We start from the raw sequence: 24,106 nt of genomic DNA, 5'->3' as shown, positions 1-24,106 counted from the left end.
TTAAATAAACCATAGTTCACATCTATCCATCCATCCATTATTTATCCTCCACCGGCAGGTCGCTGGGGGTGCTGTGCCTATCTCAGCTGACATAGGGCGATAGGCGGGGGACACCCTGGACAGTTCGCACATCCATCTATCCAATACTGACAAATAAAATAGGGTTGGTTTCAACATTGTGCACAGCTTCCGGTCAGTGCTGCAGGACGTGCACTGTACATAAAACGACACTGCTGTGTTTGAAGGCACTTAGAAGAATTATATTGAAGCACAACACATTAGGACACCAGGACCTCCTCACTCTATTCACAGATAAAGACATTTGTCAAATCCAAAGCACACTGAGATTGCAGACCACTGCCAGACAGTCAGTTTTCAGTGTCAAACAATAATAATAAGAAGAAGATATACTTAATTAATCCCCTTGGGGAAATTCGTCTCTGCATTTAACCCATCCTCTACAGCATTGGTTCTCAAAGTGCGGCCCGGGGGCCAATGGCGGCCCGCAGAAACATTTATGGCGGCCCGCAATGAATTACAGTTGATAGTTTTAATTCAGGAGCTACTAAGCTTGATAAATGTTTATTGGACATTACTGGACACAGACCAATAAGTGTAAACAAAAATACTGGGTATTTACCTGGTTTCTATATGGTGAATTTTAGTGTATTATTGGGTTATAAGCTGGTAATAAGCAGGTAGCTACAGCCCCCAATTACTAGCTATTTACCCAGTAAATATATGGTAACAAAAATGTGTTACTTGGTATTAACCTGTAATTAGAAGGTAAGAACAATGGCCAAAATACTGGGTAATTACCCAGTTAATTATATTAACGCTTATATTACTTAACGCTAAACTGTAGAACTGCAATCTGGTCATTAAAATTATTACAAATTGGATTTCTTTCTGTTTTTTTTTCTTTTTTTTCCTTTGGCGGCCCTCAGTCCAATGTTGGGTTCCTAAATTGGCCCTCAGGTATCAAAACTTTGAGAACCCCTGCGTGTGTGATTCGCCAACAAAATCTAGTTCTTTCCTTCTTGGGCAAAGTAAAAAAAAAAAAAACCCTATTTAATACTGTCTTTATATATAATATATATAAATATTCCTCACATATGTATTACAGTGTTACTAGTACGTCATAATTATACTGTAAACTGACAGTGGTGAAGTGACAGTACATTTTGCTTCCCAGGTTTCATAATAGTTCACAAACTTTTAATAAAAATATTCATGTACATAAAGCTCATCCTTCTCGACAGATAGGTTTCCCTCTGAGACAAAACCACTTTAGATTACTGGCCTCCAGGAAACCAAACCCTCATTGTGTGCACTGCCAGTCAATTCAGCATGTAAGACATAGAAGAAGCTTCACAGTCCATATGGAGCACACAAAGAAACATCTAAATCTGACAGATTTATGATTTAGGAGCAATCACAGTGAGGAGGGTTGTTGTCAGTAATTTGGGAGCTTTGGTTGTTGTTGTTGTTGTTGTTAGTGGGGTCACACACGGAACTGCAGGTTGGACTGCATGTGTTTGCAGAGGTATTCTTGGACGTGGACAGGCTTGTGGCTCTGCAGAACTTTGAGCTTTTCATCAACTGTGAACCACTTCCTCTTTCTTCCTGCAAGGACAGCAGAGAACAGGACAAAGTGTAAATTGTCTGCATCTGGGGGAAGATGAATGAACATACACTTTTGTGCTCAAGGACACCTCAGTACTTTGGAATTCAACGTGGGGCATGAACTTGTGCTAGCATCCACTTCAAAGCCTATACAGCAGCTCCTAAAGCCCAATTTATACTTCTGCGTAAAGTGTTCTGCGTAGGTTACGCAGAGTCCTCTGCATCGACATAGAGCCTGTCGAAGAGCCTCTGGGTTGTCTCCGACTGCACGGAATATTTTTTAAGTGTCCGTCACTCCGTCAAGGGACAACGGAGACGGCAAGTTTAATGACTTTAAAAACCAAAGTCATTAAACTAGTTTACTTGTTTATATGTACAGTATATTACCATATCATAGTATCAAAACGCTCAGTGCTTCACTTTGAATACGAAAGTGCACATTAATATTGTGATATTTCTCAAATATCACTATCACAAATAAAAACTTACCTAGAAACTGGGGCCCACGGTTGGCGTAGTGGTTAGCACTCTTGCCTTTGTGACCTGGGTTCCTGGGTTCGAGCCTTGTTTGGAACAACTTCGGAACAAGGGCCTTTCTGCAAGGAGTTTGCATGTTCTCCCCGTGTGCGTGGGTATATGTGGCCCTGTAATGGACTGGCAAACTGTCCAGGGTATGACCCCCCGACTGTCAGCTGACATAGGCACAGCACCCCCCGCGACCCTCTGGTGGAGGATGAAGCGGTAGATGATGGATGGACGGAAACTGAAACTACTTCTACACCAGACAGGGATGCGTCAGGATTGTCTTTCACAGTAAGCACAGTCCCCCCCCAGGCTATTTTTAAAACAATGCATCTGCAAACACTATGTTTGTTGTACAGACATCGTGAACAAGCTCATAACTTTAAGGACTGATGAGTATTTTATTGTGACAAAACATAGTTTTACTGTGAGTGAGTGCTTTAAAAAATGCATGGTGAAATACTACAGCCTACTGGTAACAAACCATGTATTGACGTGTCATAGCCTAGCCCTACAGTTTTCATTAGCTCAAATAGCTCGACAGTTGAAGATTTCTGAATTCATCTCCACTTAGACCAGTACAACGGCTAAAGCTAAATCTTCCGCTTAGCATGCCAGCATCTGCAACTCCACAAAACACATACGGGCACGGTTTGTTGAATTAACTAAAACTGAAATAACAAAGCAAACTGAAAAACTAAATAAAAAACTAATGTCAATTTCAAAACTATAATAAACCTGCCGTGTGGCCTTGTGTTGAGACTGATGTGCGGTCATACACAAAAACCCTTTCATTCTTTTACAATTCTCACGATTTCTTTTATTATTTAATGTGACACTAATGCGGCAGTTGCCCGCAACGGCAAACGTTGAGTTTACAAAAAGGATCCAAGTGCTTCTACAGTCAGTGACGAGACTCCAGGAGATGATGAAGTGCACAGTTGACAGGGAGGACGTGGACGTGGACTCATATCTGTGACGACTCCAGCCACAGTGAGGCGCTGTTTACTCGCGGCGGCTGAGAGTCCAGCTTCAGCAGAGCCATCACAGCCTCCTCTATCTTTGTCACCCACACTCTCTGCAAAAACACACGTTGAAGGTTAAAAACAGCTATTTATTATTTATATCTGTCAAGATTTTACTTTAAAGACATAGGCAGAAATCTAATTATAATGTAATATTCGTACGATTTTCAATGGCAGGTCAGATATAATAAAGTCATGTACTGAATTTAAGAGACAAAACATCTTAAAAATGACAAAATCTTAAACGGGATTCAGTTTAACTCAGCATCTAAACGTACAAGTGAATTAATTTAAGACGTAAAATATTTAAAGATTTGTGTTTGATGATATATAACATTATAAGGCACAAAACATTTTTTTTTTAAATTACAAAAAAAGATGGGTTTTGGTGTAACTGACCATTCAAAATAAATCCGAATGTACAAGTAAATGAATTTAAGACATAAAACAAATTTGAAATGACCCAGTTTTTGATCAAATAAAACACTGTAATATACAAAACATTTTAAAAATGACAACATATGTCAATGGGATTCTGTTTAACTGAGGTAAATGTAAAGGTAAAAGTGAATTTACGACGGGAAAAAATCATTTTAAAATGTGTTGACGATATAAGACTTACATTTTAAGATTTTTAAATAGTGCAACATTTTCCACGGAATTTGTACAACTAAGCATTCGGCATCAATCTTAATTTATGTGGAAATTTCCATATATAAAACACTTTTTTCATCTAAATTCATTAACTGGCACACTAACGTCTCTTACAGATGGATACTTTAAAAATATTATTAAGAAAACAGTAACCCTCTGCTTTTATTGTCTCCGTTAATTTGAACAGAACCATGATGAGCCTGACGCAGAAATATATTCACATAATCTCCTTTCTTGTTTTTGTCTGAAGAAGTTGTATACATCATCTGCTTTTTATCATAACGAACATATCCACATATGATGTTCCATAACGAATGAAAACATTTCTCCTTCTGAACTGCAGCCTCTTTGAGAGACTTCTCAGGGAGCTTCTCAGGTGTGATGGATTTGATTCGCTCTACCTTGACAGACTCCGACGCAGCTTGGAGGATGAACGCACCGATACACTGCTGGTAGCGGTTCTGGTGCATGATGATGAAAGAGTGAGGGAGCCCCGATGCTGCAACCAAAGCACAGAATGACACACTCCAATCAAACTCAACATTCTGATCTTATTTGAAACAGAGGCTCGATCAGTGATTACCCTGCTATCAGCTGTGTCAGTCAATAAATACAGACATGTGGAGCAAAGCAGTGTCAGAGTAAGTCGGTCTGTTCTAGTTACTTGAGGCGTTCAGCTGATCGATGTTCTTGAGCTGGAGTCGGTCCAGAGAGATGGGCTGGTCCAGCACCGTGAACGTACAGCCTTCCTTCAGCAGCTGCTCCAGCTCCAGGTTCTGGGGCAGCCTCAGAGGATTCTGTTCTGGACCAGTGGACTTCTGCACGGGAAGATGAGCAACAAGAGTCTTCACAAATACAACTCTCATTTCCACACAGTTAAATATTCCACTGTGATCAAACTGGCCACTTTCCAAACAAACGCCCTGACTGCCCTCACTTTATTAGGTACATCTGTCCGACTGCTTATTCAAGCAAATATCTAATGAGTCAATCACATGTTGGCAAGTCAACGCATCGAGGCATGAAGACATGGTTAAGACAACCTGCTCAAGTTGGCACAGAGCATTGTCGTCCTGTACACATGATATTGTTTATTACTTGTACCGTATTTGAGTTACTGTGTAAAGGTGTGGGGAAACGCGTACAAAAGCGATATACAGGGTGAATTCCAATTCCTTGCTTAACCCTCAATCTTAACCCTCAATCTCATAAATGTGCGCTCCCGCTGGTGCAAGTGCTGTCCCGATTCTCAGAAAAATTAAGTTGAGGGGTGAGTTTAAGGGCTGTATCGCCCTCAATATTGAGATTTTCCGAGACCACCCTTGGGAGCAAGGGCTACCCAGAATGCATTGCGTGTTTTCACATAAGAAAGATGGCGTCGAAAGCAGCGAAGCGAGTGTGATACAAATTAAGTATTTTCTTTGTTAATAGAGATATAAAAATGATGAAAACCATTGTATTATCTTAGTTTAGGCCCATATTATGGATTACTGACGTCACTGTTTACGATCTTTTGTCAATAGTCGGCCGGTGCGGACAAGTGATCGTTTGCTATCGTTTACCCTTCAATAAGTCGTGGTGTGTGGTAACTGTCAGCTGAATATGTCCGTGGTTGTGGTATTTGTATGAGTATCATCTTATAACTAACTGACAACCTAATAACGTGACTGAAATAAAATAATAAATAAATAATCCTGACGTAAATGTGTTCTTCTTCTTCTTCTTTTTTGGAGTTGACAGACTGGACGTAGCTTTCGCGTTATTCTGCCCCCTACAGTCTGAAGACGTATCTGCATTTAAGGGGTGTCCCATTTCTAAGTGACAGAATAACCCTCAACACTTGGTTTTGAGGGCCAGTTAAGATGAGGGTTGAGCTTGAGGGTTAAGATAGGAATTGGAATTGGCCCCAAATGTCTCCACAGTTCCTCGTCTAAGAGCGTCTTGTTAGTTGATCTGATGACCTCAGACGGTGCCAGTCCGTTAAAAAGCTTTAAAAACCAACAACAAACATTTTCAAATCAATCGATGTGCTCCGTCTTCTCACTAATACAGTATGAGACACCTGAAGCCTCTCAGATTATTTAGATTTTCGAAGGATCGACCAATGTGAGGTGAATTTTAAGGTTGTGGCACCACGTCCATCCACAGTTCTACACCAGACATTGTTAGAACTTGGCGTTTTTCTTCTTCTACATATAAACATCTTATCACAAGTTTATAAAACATTATTTTTAAGTAATTATACACTTACACCAATGGATGACGTTGAGTGTCTATGTGTTAATATACATAAATGATCCCTCACTGTGCGTCGTTCTGACTTTGCCACATCACATCATGATGTTTAACATTAGCATTTTCAGCTTCCAGGCGCTGAGATCCTGTTTGTTTTCAGAAACTCTATGTAAACATTTATAATGATACTTGTATGGTAGCATACAACTAACCCTAACCCCAAGGGTTGAGCTTGAGAGTTAAGATTGAGGGTTAAAATAGGAATTGGAATTATCCCATAGAATATAGGAAAGAGCCATCAGATTAATGAATAACACAGGATATAAAGACCACACAAATGAACGCTTTGGATCAAGAAATAATTTACTTCTAAATAAAATAAAGACGTTGTTTTCAGAGAGACAATAGGGACGTTATTTTAGAGGGAAACTAAAAAATGCAGCGTGCTAGGACAACTTTATAAAGTTGTTAAGTTATGGAACAGTCTAACAGCAGAGTAAGAACATTAATCAGTTTAAAATACAAAATATAAGCATATTGTTGAAGAACAGCAGTCTAATCCAGGACGGTGATGGAAATGGTGGTGTTTAAAGCCTTAAAGACATATTCTTGTGTTTGTACTGAGAACATTAAGAACCCATATAAGTTTATACTTCTGCCGACTCCTTTTCAAACATGTGACGAGATGTAAACGTTAATGTGTTTCTTATCTATCTGGGAAGAAAGGTGATTGAACTCAGTTTGAGTTTGTTGTTGTCCAGTCTAAGTATTATATAGGTATAATTATAGAGATTATAGAGAATGATCTGGAGACAAGAAAATATATATGTTATTATTTTGTTCAGACCAGTGTATTCAGTGTAGATCAAGTGTGGATATGAAAAAATACAGATTGTCTCTGTGAATCCTGGATTAAAGAGCAGTAAGTAAAGTAACGTACCTTTTTGCTTCTCTTTAGCCTCGTGATCAACATGAACTCATCAAACAGGAACAGGTAAGCGTCTATCAGCTTTGTGTTCTCTGGTGAGGAATTCAAGAGATTTCATTCAAAATCCTATCAGTGAGCACATAAAACACTTATTTTATTGCTCAAAAAAGCTAAAACACTGGGGTCCAAACATATAAAAAACAACTACATAAACAATATGATAAACCCAATAGTAAAAGAAAAATACGTCCTAACACGACCAGATCTGTGTCCATATTTTTAATTTCCTATCATCTATTGAAGAACACACACACACACACACTGTACCTATGAGCACCAGCTTCCCTTCATGCAGCAGACTTCTGTGAGAGATCAGATTGTCCAGAGTGACGGTCTTTAAGAGATGCTTCAGATTCTATAGAGAGAAGAGAATACAAACACTTTCACCTGGTGACGTGTGATCCCACAGTAACAGCTGCTTTGGTGATATGTGATTGTACGTGAAGATAAAAGATTGGATCAGCTCAGCTTTACATAGAAGGTGTTTAAGGAGGAAGTGTCACTGCTTTATTCTCTGCTATGTGAAAAGAAGATCTTAACTATTAGTAGCTATTTTCTGATCTGTACGCTGCCACTAACTGACCCGGTCTGACTTCCTGGTAAAAATAAAAGTGAAATAAAAATTCCCTACAGCAATAAAAATGAAACATCACAAAACTTTATTGATCTTAATTCATTTAAGACCAGCATATATCAATATAATGACTATGCATTGCACAAATATATCACCACTGCAACACACAGACAAAGTTAAGTGTCTGCAATTAACTTAACCACCAATCTGCATGTCTTTGTACTGTGACACGCGCAAAGACCCACAATCCAACTGGGATTTGAACCCGTGACCTGCTTGTTGTTGTTCCGGTTCCTTTAATCTTCTCTTTTAAGCGTTTTTTAAGTGGTTTTCTGTTCCTGTTTCCTGTTTCATTTTGTAGTATTTCCTCGTGTGTACCTTGTGTGACTTCCTGCCCTGTTTCCCCTCTTGATTGCTCTAATGTGTTTCACCTGTGTCTTATTAGCTTCACCTGCCTCCATAGTGTCAGTGTCAGTTCATATAGGCCGTTTCTCAATATCCACACTTGTGCGTACTTGTCCGTACTTGCGTACTCCTGTACTTGTGAAAACATCATCAGCCTCAGTCCAAGTTCTGTTCCATTTCTCTAGAATGCGAGCAGCGAGTACGGTTCTCATACCCGGAAGTGTTCTCGCTCCGCCCATTTTACCAAGTATGCATCGGGTGGTGACTTGAGCGTACTTGGGAAAGCCATATATCCCAGAATGCATTTCGGCGGAACATAGCAGGATAAAATACAAATGTAAACCTGAAATAAATATTTTTCTGTGTCCTGGAACACAGTTTTGAAATCATTTGAGGCGAGAAATTAGTCATTTAGAATCCAAACATGTGGTTTGTGTAATAAGATAAGACGTATTTATAGTATGACAACGGCGCTGTCGGAGGTGATCAGCTCCCCTCTGTGGACGCTCGGTGCTCACAGTGTCCAGCAGAGGGCAGCGTTACCTCGGCCTGTCCTGATGAAATGATCCACTGGTTCAGACGGCTCCTTCATTACATACTTTGTGTCATCCATAGATTTGTTGTTGACATGTTGTTTTGTTTTTAATGCAAACGTTTTGACCTGACAGTGTGAACTTTTGTATAATATTAATGTTTAATTTATTGTAACTTTGAATTTTAGATTTATATTAAAGTCGCACTGTCATTGTATATGTATTTACATATAATGGACACTATTTTATAGTGTATAAAATATTTAAAATGTGAAAATAACAACAATATATGTATTTATTAAAAGTATTTTATATGTTCATTCATCAACACTGTAGGTGGCGGTAATGAGGCTTAAGTGCTTCGCGCCACCTGCCATTCAAACAGTAGAACAAGGAAGTACGCTGCTGTTCCAATTGAAGAGATCGTGCTTGTGTACTCCCCTACTTGGCAAGTATGTACTTCAGTCGTACTTCTCAGTCAAAAGTATGTACTTTCCAAGTAAGCAAGTACATACTGGCATATACGTGGGTATTGAGAAAGGGCCTTAGTTTGATTTCACTTTGTTTAGTTCCTGACTTGTTCATACTTCCTGGTATTCAGTGTTTCAAGCTATTTTTGTCTTTTACATTTGTGAAAAATGTGACATTTATGCTTCGACTGATCTGAAAGCAGCTGTGTCGCTCCCAGACCTGATTGATAATTGATAAGCAGACAGACCTCAGGGACGAAGGAGCGCTTGTCTCTCTCCCACACAGGCAGCCACACCAGAGCGTCTCGCAGCTGTTTCACCTTCTGGTAGTTATCCAACCATTTGACCTTTCCCTCCAAATCACCTGGAAAACAGAGGTTATCGTTTTCAAACATGAGGGACAAGAGGAGTCGAGGAACTCTGCAAAGAATCTTTAAAGGTCTAGTGCACAGGTGTCACATCCAGCCGCCCTCCATGCACTTATATTCAGCCCCGCAAGATAATATGATGTCTTTCCTGCTTTTTCCCCCCACTATTTAGTTACCACACTTATCAAGTTACCTCAGTAATAAAATAAATAAACATATTAAATGTGGACTCTTTTGGCTTTATACGTCCAGTAAAAATGTTTGACTACAGCTAATTATTAGCTTAGATATACAGGCCTGTATGTGCTGTTCTATTGCCTTGGACATGGTTTCTAATTGTGGCACCCTCTGTGCTTGAATGTGTTGCCCCGATCTAGTGTGTAACATTCAGGGTTAACGCTCGATGGTAGTATAAGAGGTTAGCAGAGCAGGAGTTTGAAAGTGCACTTTACTCTTCCACTTTTTTGACGAATAAGTTAGTTAATGCTCTACTACATCCATGATTTGGCTGTTTCAGCGTCGTTTTCGTCAACGATGGCGATGACGAAATCTTTTCGTTGACGCCACTTTTTTCCACGACGATAACGAGACGGCGACGAGGTAAACGCAACTCTTTGACGACAAAAACATGACGAGACTTGTGTGAGTTTTCGTCGACGAGACGAGAATGGACGAAAATGTTAGTGGGCGGTCCGTCAGACGTTTGAAACGCACGACATTTCGTTTTTCCGGCCAATCGCCTGACGGTCACGGAGAAGGAACATGGCTACTTAAAGGGATACTTCACCGATTTGATTGTATTGCTAGAATAGCAGTAGTATTTTTTAGAAAATGTGCTTCCCTCCCTCAGTTTTTCACTGAGTTGTAAAAAAATCTGTTTTCCATTTTCAAAATTTACCCTACTGTGATGCAAAACGCCCTTTTGAGTTTTCGTCGAATAAAAATGGGCTAAAACTAACACATATAGAAGTGACTAAAATGTGACTAAAACTAATAAGCATTTTCGTCCAAAAGACTAAGACTAAATCTAAGATGGTTGTCAGTAACAACACTGGGCTGTTTGGAGGATTTATTTGTCAGACTATACTGTGGGTCACACGGTGGAATAATGGCTTGCACTGTTGCCTCATAGCAAGAAGGTCATCGGTTTGAATCCCCGCCTTTCCTTGTGGAGTTTGCATGTTCTCCCTGTGTGCATGTTGGTTTTCTCTGAGTGCTACAGCTTCCTCCTGGATATTTATTTATATTTCCAATGCTGTTTGGCGTCTCATTTACACAAAAAAAATTTTTTATCACAGAAAACGATTATTTCTAAAAACTCCGGCCAAAGTGGAGATTTCTAAAAACACCGGTTATGTGTTGTTGTTGTTGTTGTGTCAACCGGGAGAAACAGGGGTTTCAGGTTCTCAAGCATCAATCGTGTTATTTGTTGTTGTTGAATCTGAGGATTCTGATTTGCTTGCATGTCTTTATCCTTCTCCCTATACACTGCCGCCCATAGGTTTGTGTGCAATGTTATTTTTTAAAACAGAGGGGGGAATATTTGTTTCTCTAAATACCCTGCTATAAATAAATGTGGCCTTACTGGACTCTAAATATTTCAGTATATAATTTGGCCATTGTAGCATTAGAATAAGAGTTTTATATGTACTTGAAGCGAGTGCCTTGCTTTGCAGAGAGCGTCATATTGCGCCACCACCCTGAGTGAAAACAAGCGTGTGTTTTGATAAGGAAGATTACTACACAAAGGAAAAATATTCTAACCATGAGATGTCACATAATCTTACACACTGGGCCTTCAAGATGAAGTTGCTCTGTACTTGGGTATATATTTACAACCACTTCTTATAATATTGATTGACACAAATTAATCTTCAGTGTGATAATGAAGCTCGTAAAACATTGCTTTATCCGTCTTTTCCTGTATAACGATGGCTGTTTGCCAAACACGGGGTGTGATCGTACCGTTACCGATCGCCGCTTTTACAAGAAATGCTTTTTCTCCACACCCAGAGAACATTGGCCCATTAATCTTTGCTGCGCTTCGTCACCTCTGCTGCACTGCCGCACCTTTTATCGAAGGTGATATGAAAAACAGGTGTGATTAATAATTTCTGAGGGCTGTTTGTTTTTTGTTTTTTTTCGTTATCGGTTCAATGCAACTTCCCAGAGCCTGCCTGTCCAGTTTTAGAGTAAACAGGTGTTCAAGCAGAGACGTGCTGCAGTGCAGAGAGTAAACCGTCAGGTACTCCAACCGTCAGGTACACCAACCCTAACCCTAACCCGAAGCCCGTTTGACACAAGCTGCTGTGTTTTTGTTTGACAGAGATTGTTAAACATCGCGTCAGGATCGTAAATGAGTGTGAAAAGCGCCTGCCGACTTCAGTCCTGAGCTCTATGACAGCTGACAATCAAAACGCTCATCATCGTCAGCTGACGTGATCTGTGTGAAGTAGGTTGAAGTCAGGTTGGAGTATGACTGAAAACACAGCACCCACAGAATGTGTCATGTGTAGATTTTACTACTCGGCAGTAAATGTCCAACCTGACCCTGCTCTGCTGCAGTATACACCAGAATGCTCCCTCATTTCTGTTCACGACAACCAAACATGCAGAACAACATCACCAAAAGTTACACTGCTACTTTAAACTAATATCATGTATCAATGAAGTAAAAAAAAAAATCATGTTTACTTTTACCTGCCATCTTTTTTTTATATTTTATGTACTTAAGTAGAGAATGTAAGAACTTTCAACACCTCTGTGAGTTTCATACTTCCTGTTTTCATCTCCTCAAGCATCAACATTGAAATTTCCAATTCCAATTCCTTGCTTAACCCTCAATCTCAAAAATGTGCGCTCCCTCTAGTGCAAGTGCTGTCCCGATTCTCAGAAAAATTAAGTTGAGGGGCAAGTTTAAGGGCTGTATCGCCCTCAATGTTGAGATTTTCCGAGACCACCCTTGGGAGCAGGGGCTACCCAGAATGCATTGCGTGTTATCACATAAGAAATGTGTCGTCGAAAGCAGCAAAGCGAGTGCGATACAAATTAAGTATTTTCTTTGTTAATAGAGATATAAAAATGATGAAAACCATTGTATTATCTTAGTTTAGGCCAATATTATGGATTACTGACGTCATTGTTGCGTAACATTTATTTTACGATCTTTTGTCAATAGCCGGCCGGTGCGCACACGCAATCGTTTGCTATGTGCAATGTGTTCTTCTTCTTCTTCTTTTTTGGAGTTGACAGACTGGACGCAGCTTTCGCGTTATTCTGCCCCCTACAGTCTGAAGACGTATCTGCATTTAAGGGGTGTCCCATTTCTAAGTGACAAAATAACCCTCAACACTTGGTTTTGAGGGCCAGTTAAGATTAAGGGTTGAGCTTGAGGGTTAAGATTGAGGGTTAAGATAGGAATTGGAATTGCCCCTATGTTGTCTTTTTTATGCCTTAATTCTCTCACTCTGCTGTCTCGCACACCCTCCACCTATATCATTCTTTATCAGTCACCAGTGTCTGGACATAAAGGGATTTTCCTACTTGCTGCAGAAGCCCTCAGTTTGTATTGAACACATTCACACACTTGAGGTGAGGCTGTGCTGTGCGCTGCTCACATATCGATTTGTCCACTTGCTCGGCCACAGTCTGCAGGCCTCTGGTCTCGTCCTCCGTCTCATATCTCTTTGCGATATTCCGCAACAGCAGCGGGTATCGAGTTAGCCTCTGCAAAGGCGCCACCAACAGGTCGCGCAGCTGCAGCCTCCGGCAGTGTTCGTTCCTCTCACACCACTTAAAGAGGGGGAGAAAGAAAAGAGGGTGAGAGGTCAGAGGGGGTGAAAGAGCTCGTCATGGTGTATTTTTGAGACAGAGGGGAGTTGGGGGATGGGCGGTGAAATGAGAGCAAAGAGAAATGACACCCAACGCCAAAACACAATCACATCTTTAACAAATGCAATAGCCAGGAGAGGAGGTACATGCCTCTATAACTTTGTGTCGTGAAAGTCTAAATCACAAACACAATCTGAAGTGTTTTAACTAACAACACAAAAATCATTAAAAATCATTTCAATATTCACTGTCGATTAGAATACAAATATTTGAACCACAATTCTAATTACAGGAGGTTTGAGGAACTTTAACTTAAACACACACACACTTAGATTTGCTCAAAGTGTGAGCCTTTTGTCGTTAGTGTGGACTTCCTCTTTTATTTTCAAATCACTTTTCCTATTTATTGAGTATTTAACTTCCTGTCAGTTTCTGTTTTCTCTTCAGTTTCCTGTTGCACCTGCACCTTGTTAGCTAATTAGTTCTAAGTGCATTTATTTAACACGTGTTTCATCTCAGTATATATTTGACTTATTTTCGGTTATTTCATTTATTTGTATTGTTCGTGCAGCACTTTAGTCTGCTGAAACTGAAGCTGTTTTTGAATGTGCCATAGAAATAAGCTTGGACTTGACTTCCAAAGATGCCACACTGGTGTCAATATACTGCCCTATGTCACAAAGTTAACAGTTGTTTAAAGGACTCATATTATACCCTATTTCTCCAAGTTAAACTAGTTCCCTGATTGTCCTAATGAACATGTCTGTGACATAAGCATGTAGCACCACAGCAGTTCAATCACTCTGCCAAACCAGCCCTGTTCACAACGCTCGGTTTTCCAGTGCCTGTCTCTTTAAATGCAAATGAGACACAGGAAACTACGTTAGCATCACTGAGGCTCCGGCAGCTAACAGCAGTTAGCATTTGGAAAAGCCATCATTTGCCGACTCCATCCGGCACATTGCCGTCATATATAACATGTATCCACTGGACATGCAAATCCTCTGAGGCTGGAAGTTTGTGTAGAACTCTGTGCTGCACTGTGCAGCCTAGAATAGAACACTTTACGGACTTCCACTCTTCCGGATACCGTTGCCCTCGCCTGCACTCTCGCGTTTTTAGGGACAAAGCGGAGCTCCGCGAGACAACAATTCTAGGAATGTCTCATTGTGACGTAGCAATGAGTGCGGAAGTCAACGTCACGTGTTTTAGCTCCTGTACTTGGACTGATGCGGACCACAAAAACACACTTTCACAATTTGCCTACTCATCAGTGTCTCAAATTTAAGTATTAAGATGATTTAAAAAGTTGATTTAGCAAAATATGTCTCCTTAAAAAAAAAAAAAAAAAAAAAAGAAAATCCAGATCACCACTAAAGTTGAATTGGTATTTCTTAAATCAAAATTTACATCCACAGAAATATTCATCCAAATATGCTCTCAGTCTTTTTGAGTTAAGACAGACAAACACACACACACTTGGTGGAGCTCTGCCAGCTGATGCAGTACATTCTGGGTGATACAGCAGAATATAACACATTGTGGAAGCTGGTGCTCAATAGACAACCACATCTGTCTGAGTTTGTGTATCCATGAGCAGCATTAGGCAAAGGATTTTCTGTGGTGATCCGAGGAAGTCGTGAGATAGGGGAGGTTTGTGACACCGTGGGAAACTGAGCAACCTTGGCAGAGGTTTGCGCTCCAGTGCTTTCTCTAGTTGTGCATCACTAATTCAAGCACACTGTCAATAACCAGTGCAGAAAACCAGGTGTTTCCACAGGGTTCACATTGTTGTTCTCAGCACTGTAAATAAGTGTGACATCAGAAGGTTACATAAGGGACAAATGGTCACATTCCTCTCTCAAAAACGTGGTGCCACTGAATCGGTTGTTGTTTATAACGTTGCTGTGTGTCCTCTCTCATACTTGGCTTAAAGTCGCCTTCCTTGTTGTCAAGGTACACAGTGTCCTTGCCACTACTCTGACTCACACACACACACACACACTCACACACAGGTCATTTGCCCTCCTGTACCTTCACGTAAGATCTAAAGTCCTCTCTGGGCTTCAGGCTGTCCAGATAAAGCAGAGCAGTGGAGTAGTTGAGGCAGTATTTCTGCAGACAGTGACATATGCTCTCCTGGAAAGCCTGCCAACACAAAGCAGAGGTGCACAGTTCCAGTTTACACACACGATGCAGAATGCTGAGTCACAACACTTGTTAGTCTAGACTTCTTTTTCTAGACTCATGCCAATCGGAATGAAAACACATACACAAATTGTATTGTTTAACTTTTTAGTTATAAATAATTTATTATCCAAGGATAAAACATTAAACAAGGACTGTAGAGGAGTGACAAAGTAAGATCAAGCTCTTCTTTCCACTAAAAATAATGCACACAATATCTTAAAGGTGCATTATGTAATAAATCGAAAGCAACTGGCCATAAAACCCTCCTAATATGTCACAGAGACTCAGGAATAATGTTCATATAACAAACTGAACTCACCAACAACAACAGTGCATTCAAAATATTTGCATTAAAAAAAACATTTTGCAGACTGCAAATCATGTTTATGTTTTGAAATCATGTTTTGGTGTCATGTGTCTACCAATCATTGCAGTCAGTAGAGTCTCAGCTGCCGAGCAACCACGGGTTGCCAGTTACGTTAGAAAACGATACCTAAAAGCCTCGGACCTCGGTATTTTGAATTAGAATGCAGTAACCGTTTTTGGCCACATTCTTACATATGGCACCTTTAATATTCATATTGACTTTCTGTGACAGCAGATAACAGCACATTAATACATATTAAACTACGATTTAGTCAAATCATATAACAAATTAATGAATGCACCGCTTAATTAACATTTAACCATTCATATAGTATTGTCAAAAATCCAACACAAACCAATGAATAAGACTTATATTCACACTACAAATTCATAAATAAGTTATTGGTATTTAGCATTACTGTAAGTGAAAAGAGTTTGATTGAAATACAATCCAGTTTAATCTGTAATCTCTGCATCATTACACTATGAGTGCACCTTTACAGAAAATACTTTGAAGTGTCTCAGTCAGTGTGTGTGTGTGTGTGTGTGTGTGTGTGTGTTCACATGTCACTCGTCACACTTGCCTTGCTCAGCAGCTCTGGCAGGGTGGACCCGCCACCCTCTGCAATCACCAACGTGTCCTTTATGACGTGGAGGAGGTTGTTCAGGAAACCAAAGCTCACCTGCAGCAGACAACACTCAGTGTCAAGTGTCACAGGCTGAGTCACGAGACACTTAACATACCTCACACACTTTCAATGGAAATGGAAAAACCTTATGTAGAAGAGCAGAGGTCAGCAGATGGCTGTAAAACTGTACAGTAAAGGTCCAGAGATGTGATATATTTCCCATAAGTATGTTTGTAGAATTTTACAATTGCTTCAAAAATATTTATTTTGGTATGTATAGCCTTAAAAAAAAGATTTTATATGTGGTTTAACTAAACTTTTTATTTATGGGAAAGCTGACAGTCAACTCGTTGACGACAACATCCTTTGTGGTCTGCGTAGTACACTGTAGGTTCCTGACGGGCATATGCTGCGTTCCAGAGCCCATCCAAACAAATGGGATGTGGGACTTATCCTACCTGAATTGTACTAGCTCCTACTTCAAAGTGTCCCAGCAATTGAAGTCGAATGTTAGAAAACATGGACGATCGCGGCGCTTTAGATTTATGTTTGAAGAGGCATTTTGACTGTCAGCAATTCAGTCTACTAACATAAACAAGCGAGCCGTATATGTAAAAGCGTTACATATCGATATGTAATGTCATGAGTATACTTTTACCGTAGCCCTACATATCTTCATGCTAATGGATAACAACAACGACATTATTTCACGCCATAACATGGAAAACACGTTGTGATGAAATTGCTGTGTTTAAAACAAGTCTACACACAGAAAAGTAAAGTTTATAGCGTATTCGTGTGACTCCATGGGCGCCGCCATTATTCTCCGACGTCACCCTGACTTCACCAAAATGATGTCGGAGAATAATAGCGGCGCCCATGTAGTCACATGAATAGGCTATAAACTTTACTTTTCTGCGTATAGACTTGTTTTAGACACCGCGATTTTATCACAACTTGTTTTTCATGTTATGGCGTCAAATTATGTCGTCGTTGTTATCCTTTAGCGTGAAGATATGTAGGGCTACGGTAAAAATATACTCATGACGTTACATGTCGATATGTATCGCTTTTACATGTACGGCTCGCTTGTGTATGTAAGTAGACTGAATTGCTGACAGTCAAAATGCCTCTTCAAACATAAATCTAAAGCGCAGCGTTCGTCACTGTTTTCTAACATTCGACTTAAATTGCTGGAACGCTTTGAAGTAGGAGCTAGTACAATTCAGGTAGGATAAGTCCCACATCCCATTTGTTTGGATGGGCTCTGGAACGCAGCATAACTAAAGGCCTTTTGACACCATATTTTCCGCACACTAATAATAGCTTCTGTAACCAATAAGAATGTATGTTGTTGACAACATGACATAAAAATGTTCAAATAATCAAACGCACACACAGCTCGGTCTGTTTACAAACATACATGACCTTCCTTTAAATCTTTCATCTGTCTTACAAAAAGGCCCAAAATCCCATTTCTCTGTTTTACCCAGGCCTCCCCTCGGAGCTCAGGTTACGAGCAGGTTAAAAATCCACCCTGACGAAATGGGACACCTCTTCAAATATGTGATGTCGACACGTAAGCAGACCGTGTTTTTACTGAAGATTCAAGACGCTGTTGTCAAACAAACAAGTAAACAAAAGATAAACAAAAACACCATTGACAGCTGTTGCTATTTCTCCACCTTGGACTACAGGTGTTATTAAACAGAGACATGTCAGAACATGTCTTCAACACCTGGGAATACTTGTGGACCAGTTTATGTTTTGTTGTGGTTCGAATAGCAACACAAAATGATAGACAATGTTAAGTTAATGAAGGCAGCATTCATTTCTTTGGACTCGGCTAATCTGGGAATGTGTTCTCCTGAAAAATCTCCTTTTCGAGGCTAGTTAGCTCTAACACTTCGACCCTAACAATCTATTGAGTATCAGAACACCCTACACCTACACACAAACACACAAAATGGAGGGGTAGGGCTAAGTGGTAAAAGTGCTGCGTTCCATTTACATCAAAACTCTCAAGTCAGGACTGGAAGTGACAGGTTCACCATGTTCCAGCTAAGCGGTAGAGGTAGTACAGCTAGCTAAGCTATCCCTAGCTAGAGGTAGAGGTAGTACAGCTAGCTAAGGTATCCCTATCCCTATGTTCCTCGGGTCCTATGTTCCCCGATCGGGGAGCATCGGACCTTTTTTTATAAAAAGAGTCCGAAGTTCCCCACTTTGTGGAAGCCTGGGTGTGGAGCTCCAGGGTAAAGGGTTATGGTTATGGTTATGGTTATGGTTAGGGTTAGGGTAAGGGTTAGGGTTAGGGTTAGGGTTAGGGTTAGGGTTAGGGTAAGGGTTGGGGTTCAGGTTGGGGTTAGGGTAAGGGTTAGGGTCCTATGTTCCCCGGGTCCTTTTGGGTGAAAGCGGGGAACATAGGACCCTTTTTTAGAGAAAGGGTCCTATCATAGGACCCGGGGAACATAGGACCCAGGGAACATAGATATGGTCCCCCTTAATTTATACACATGGGACATTAGGTCAATAAATGACAGGGCTCGTGTTTCTGATTAGAAACTTGTGTGTCTCACCAGACAAAGCTCATTGAGGTTTGCAAACAACCTCCAGGTCTCAACGTCAGTCAGGGAGTTCCTTATCTGCAGGTTTGTGAGCGTAGCCAAAAACACCTGAGAGCAACAAAAGAAGTCAGCCATCTGTTGTGTGCCAGCATCGCATTTCTTAACCCACTGCTGTGAAGAAAAGAAAAAGCCTAGAAGGACTTTTTACGTGAACCTCAGTGACACAAAGCAGAGGGTGTTGGCTTTCACTTGGGGTTTTGGTCTATTTGTTTACATGTGTGCGTGTGAGTGTGTGTATTTTGAGTCACCTCTTTGAGAACCATGAGCTGATCCAGGAAGTAGACACACTCACTGGTGAAGAGCTCCCAGATGGCCTCGTGTGTCTTGAAGCCCTGTGGATCGGAGGAGGTGCTCACCTGGGAAGACTGGTCCTGCAGGAACTCTGCCAGAGAGAAGTCCTGGACACAAAAACAAACATGTGACGGGGCCTCACAATCCATTCAAATATTTCACATCCCATGGCGCATTGTCCAGAGTTAACTCACAATTAATCACACATTAAGTGCACATATTCTTTGCTGAATATAGTTTACTTTAAAGGATATATGAAGTTTTTAAATATGTTGATTATAATTGAGAGTATTTAAACTGATTGGAGTAAATTAAACAAATATTTAAAACAAAACAAGCAGTTGACACCAGTGCTTGTATTTAATTGATTTGTTTTATTGAATCGGTTTTAACCTTCACTTTTATCTGTTGTATGGTCTTGAACCAGAAGAGCAGGACCAGTTTAGATTGTAAATGCGTTCTGTCAAATACTCCCATAAGCTTTAATAAAAAACAAGGTTTTAATTTGTGATTTAAAAGTAACTTGGGACAGGATTTGTCTCAGATCAATCGGGACAGAGTTCCAGATCTTTTTTTTTGTCGTAAAACCGACAGCAGATGTGTGTTGCTGCATTTATTTCAATCGAGAAATGAGGTTAAGGGAGTGGCTCTGTCACAATTTCAATCTGACAAAATGATATCTGTAATGTAAAATGTCATTAAAAGGGCGTTGTGACAGTTTGACAGGAACATTGACGCTTTTTTTCCTCCCTCGTAAAGACCGTAATGAAGCCAGAAATTGACCTCACAGAGTCTTGAGAAAATCTTCATCGCAAAACGTGTCAAAAAAATAGTGGCAATGACAATATCCTGTCCATTTTGACAGCATAAGTATATTGGTATTTGCATTGATGACCATCCTGATAAACTCAAACCCTCCCTAGAAATTCTAGTTTTTGCACATCGTCCCTCTGACAGCCGTCCTGTTATTTCTGAGTCACTTGTTAAACACTGACTTATTTGAACAGGAAATCTGGATATCTTAAGGTATTTGTTCAAACTCCACTCTGTAGATTGAACCAACATGGAGATTTACATAAGAAACTGTAGGGATGCTTAAGGGCTTTCACTGTTGACAGAAGTCTTTTCTCACCTTGTACTTCTGAAGTTCATTGTTCCTCCAGTCTTGAATCTGTGCTGTTGACAGATATTTTTCAATATCTGACACTGTGCCCATCCGCGACTTCCCTTTAGTCTGAAAGACCAAAGAAAATATGCATAATGACATTGGCTGATTTGAAAAATGGATGTCACATTCTCAATAAGGGGATTTGGCCGAAGTTCTGCAATTCAAGTGTTGACCGATTACAAAAGGGCCAAAAGGGATAAGAGGAACCACATTAATCTGCGTTGAGAAGTGGGTCAGAGAACAATGTCCACACCAACTGCTCTCCCTGCGAGAACAAAGTGCATTACAAAATCACACAACATCCTCCTCTAACGGAAAAGAACCAGCAAACCTACCGTGTTTCGCCGAGAAAAAGGCCACTTTGTCTTCTTGTTATCTGCTGAAATCAAACATATAATGCCGATTAATAACAAAGGTGCGAGAGCAAGTTTTGAAAACAAACAAAACTGTGTAACTGTGCTTGACAAGGAAGTAATTCAGTTATTTTTGAAACACAAAATAAGAACACAAACAGTGTATAAGCTGTCCATGTGTTGCCTTTGTTGCCGATCAGAATCACAGATTGACACAATGATACTGCAAATTCTTTGATGTATTTGGTGGTTCAAACTTTTAATTCTGAAGCCAGAGACTGTTGAAAGCCAACTCCCATTTATCTGAGCCTAAAAGTCAAGCATGGATGTTTTCAACTTACACTTTTAAAAGATATAAAAGTGCTATAGGATCAAAAATATTTGAAAACATGTTTTAAAGGTGCATTATGTAATAAATCTAAAGCAACTGGCCATAAAATCCTCCTAATATGTCACAGAGACTCAGGAATAATGTTCATATAACAAACTGAACTCACCAACAACAGCAGTACAGAGAAAATATTTGCATTAAAAAAAAGATATTTTGCAGACTGCAAATCATGTTTATGTTTTGAAATCATGTTTTTGGCATGTGGCGCCACATACCGCCATCTACCAATCATTGCATTCAGTAGAGTCTCAGCTGCCGAGCAACCATGGGTTGCCAGTTACGTCAGAAAAAGAAACCTAAAAGACCTGGTTTTTTGAATTTTAATGTAGTAACTGTTTTTGGCCACATTCTTACATATGGCACCTTTAAATTTAAATGAGTGCATTTATATTCAAGATTTTCGTAACGGAAAATACATACTTTCATTATAAAGAGGGTGATTTGCTCGACTGCCCAACAACTGACAGTTTCTACGAAGTTTGTGATGAAAGTGGCATCACTACAGACTCACAACAGGCTTATGTGTTTATACAAAACATCATTATCACTGAACTCTTTACAGCTGTTTTCCCCATAATGAATAGTCACTATGTTGTGCACCTGCTGCCTGGATTGCCATAGTTACATCTAAGGGCGGGTTACAACTCACTTGTTGTTACTGTATGCATCCCCCGCCCTCCTCCTTACATCAACTTGCAAAACGCATTCGGTGAATAAGGGACATTTATTTACCAACAGTCTAACCTCACACGCAGAGAGGACCACCTCTTTGTGGAGTTCTGACTCCTGATTAGATAAAGTGTTGTGGAAAGGTTTCTTCTAGATTTACTGACAGACCGCTCAGAATTAGAGCTATTTAAAGGTCACATAGAGTGGTCCTGTTGCACATATATGTGAGTTATGGAGGTCTACTTACATACATTAACTTGTTTTTATGGTCAAAAACCTCCTAGTTGCTGTAAACGAGCCGATAGAAATCCTCTTTTTTGACGCTGTTCCCCAACCGCGATATTTCAGACTCAACTCTCACACCCAGAAGACAGAGTCTTGTGATTGGCCAATACCCGGAAGTGACATATTCAGCCCACCCGCTCTCAGAAGCGCAGCTCCCCCCTCTGGAACGGTGGATGCACTGCTCCTCATTATCAAAACATTGTTTTAACAATGTTTAAAAATAGCTTCTTCACGACTCCCCGCCGCAGTCCCTTTTATGACTTTGACCCAGAGTCAGAAGACACTGTCGCTCGTGAAACACCTCCACAACTGAAGTTATTCTTCTTCTGCGGTTCAATGTACGCAACCGGATGTGGCCGGACTAGTGCCCGGAGCAGGACGATCTGCTGTTCAGGAGAACCGGTGTTTACGTAACCGGACCAGGTTTTTTCTCGCTGAGCCCGAGATTACAATAAAACACAGCGTTCTCTGTGCAATGGCTGAACTGTTTGTTTAGAACCTTCAGGGCTTCTTAAACAAGGTAATGACGCAGATACACACTAAAAAACAGCGTTAATTGAAATGTCCGGTCTAGTTCCGCTTTAATACATTTGGGGAAAAATGCAGTGCAGGTGGACACATGTCATTTTGAAAGACAAGAGTCAACACATGAGGAAAAAAAAAACATTAGGCAAGCATGTGTGGAACAGGAACAAAAAAATAAAGTAAAACATTTTTAATAATGCTTGCCAAGTTTATCAAAGGGGAGGAGTGGCTAGCACTGTTGCCTTGCAGCAAAAAAGGACATGGGAGGAGGAGGAGGAGCATGTTCACCTGTGTGTATGCAGGTTTTCTCCAGGCAGACCAGTTTAAAAGTTTTAAGCGTCCAATTAACATGCAGAGGTTAATTGGACGCTTTAAACGTCCCATAGGTGTGAATGCGAGAGTGAATAGTTGTTTGTTTATTTGTGTTAGCGCTGTGATGGACTGTGACCTGTCCAGGGTGAACCTGCCTTCCAATGAGACGCCTTCTGCGTCTAATGGGACTGACTCTCATGTGGAGAATAAAGTGGTAGACAATGTTGCTGTTGCTGTTTAAGATGTATTTATTTTAAAGCGGACCTAGACCGGAAATTCCAATTAACGCTGTTTTTAAGTGTGTATCTGCGTCATTACCTTGTTTACGAAGCCCTGAAGTTTCGAAACAAACAGTTCAGCCACTGCTGAGAACGCTGTGTTTTATTGTAATCTCGGGCTCAGCGAGATCTCTGAAAAAACCCGGTCCGGTTACGTAAAAAACAGCATTTCTCCGGAACAGCAGATCGTCCTGCTCCGGGCACTTGTCCGGGCACATCCGGTTGTGTACATTGAACCGCAGATAATGAGTAGCAGTGCATCCACCGTTCCAGAGGGGGGAGCTGCACTTCTGAGAGCGGGTGTGCTGAATATGTCACTTCCGGGTACTGGCCAATCACAACACAGTCTGTCTTCTGGGTGTGAGAGTTGAGTCTGAAATATCGCGGCTGGGGAACAGCGTCAGAAAAGAGGATTTCTATCGGCTCGTTTACAGCAACTAGGAGGTTTTTGACCATAAAAACAAGTTAATGTATGTAAGAAGACCTCCATAACTAACATATAATATGTGCAACAGGACCAATCTATGTGAGCTTTAACTGAGGTATATCACAGAAAGCTATAGTATATATTTTTTACATGGGATAATAAAAAGTTTATACCATTTAATATTCCAGCTGCTCCATTAGATACAAACAAGTCCCCAGGTGAAACGTCCAATCCTGGCAAACTGACGACCACAGAACTCCGTCTTCTTTCCTGTAGCCTGAAGCAAGAGAAGCAGACGGGTGAAAGTCTTCATTTGGCGCCAAAAACCCAAAAGACCAAAAACCCAGCATCAGAGATTCACTTTTCC

The 24,106-nt window shown here is 40.5% G+C and overlaps 1 protein-coding gene across 1 annotated transcript in view; it reads right to left on the bottom strand.

The window, feature by feature from the left end:
• Window positions 1–3,055: 3,055 nt before the first annotated feature.
• The window catches only part of plekhg7 (pleckstrin homology domain containing, family G (with RhoGef domain) member 7), a 30,332-nt gene continuing 9,281 nt past the window's right edge, over window positions 3,056–24,106 (bottom strand). The window contains exons 4-17 of the mRNA XM_083893577.1: window positions 23,913–24,016; window positions 20,835–20,878; window positions 20,464–20,565; window positions 19,289–19,438; window positions 18,993–19,088; window positions 16,372–16,470; window positions 15,266–15,379; window positions 13,018–13,192; window positions 9,281–9,396; window positions 7,318–7,405; window positions 7,003–7,082; window positions 4,492–4,645; window positions 4,229–4,326; window positions 3,056–3,226 (exon numbers count right to left, since the gene is read on the bottom strand). Of these exons, the coding sequence (XP_083749703.1) occupies window positions 3,116–3,226; window positions 4,229–4,326; window positions 4,492–4,645; window positions 7,003–7,082; window positions 7,318–7,405; window positions 9,281–9,396; window positions 13,018–13,192; window positions 15,266–15,379; window positions 16,372–16,470; window positions 18,993–19,088; window positions 19,289–19,438; window positions 20,464–20,565; window positions 20,835–20,878; window positions 23,913–24,016 (1,531 nt within the window). The 3' untranslated portion in view covers window positions 3,056–3,115. The remainder of the gene's footprint in view (window positions 3,227–4,228; window positions 4,327–4,491; window positions 4,646–7,002; window positions 7,083–7,317; window positions 7,406–9,280; window positions 9,397–13,017; window positions 13,193–15,265; window positions 15,380–16,371; window positions 16,471–18,992; window positions 19,089–19,288; window positions 19,439–20,463; window positions 20,566–20,834; window positions 20,879–23,912; window positions 24,017–24,106) is intronic.

This window comes from Microchirus variegatus (assembly GCF_963457635.1).
Source record: "Microchirus variegatus genome assembly, chromosome: 8".
NCBI lineage: Eukaryota > Metazoa > Chordata > Actinopteri > Pleuronectiformes > Soleidae > Microchirus > Microchirus variegatus.
Note: the sequence above shows the minus strand (reverse complement) of the source record. Positions and strands in the feature narration are given on the sequence as shown.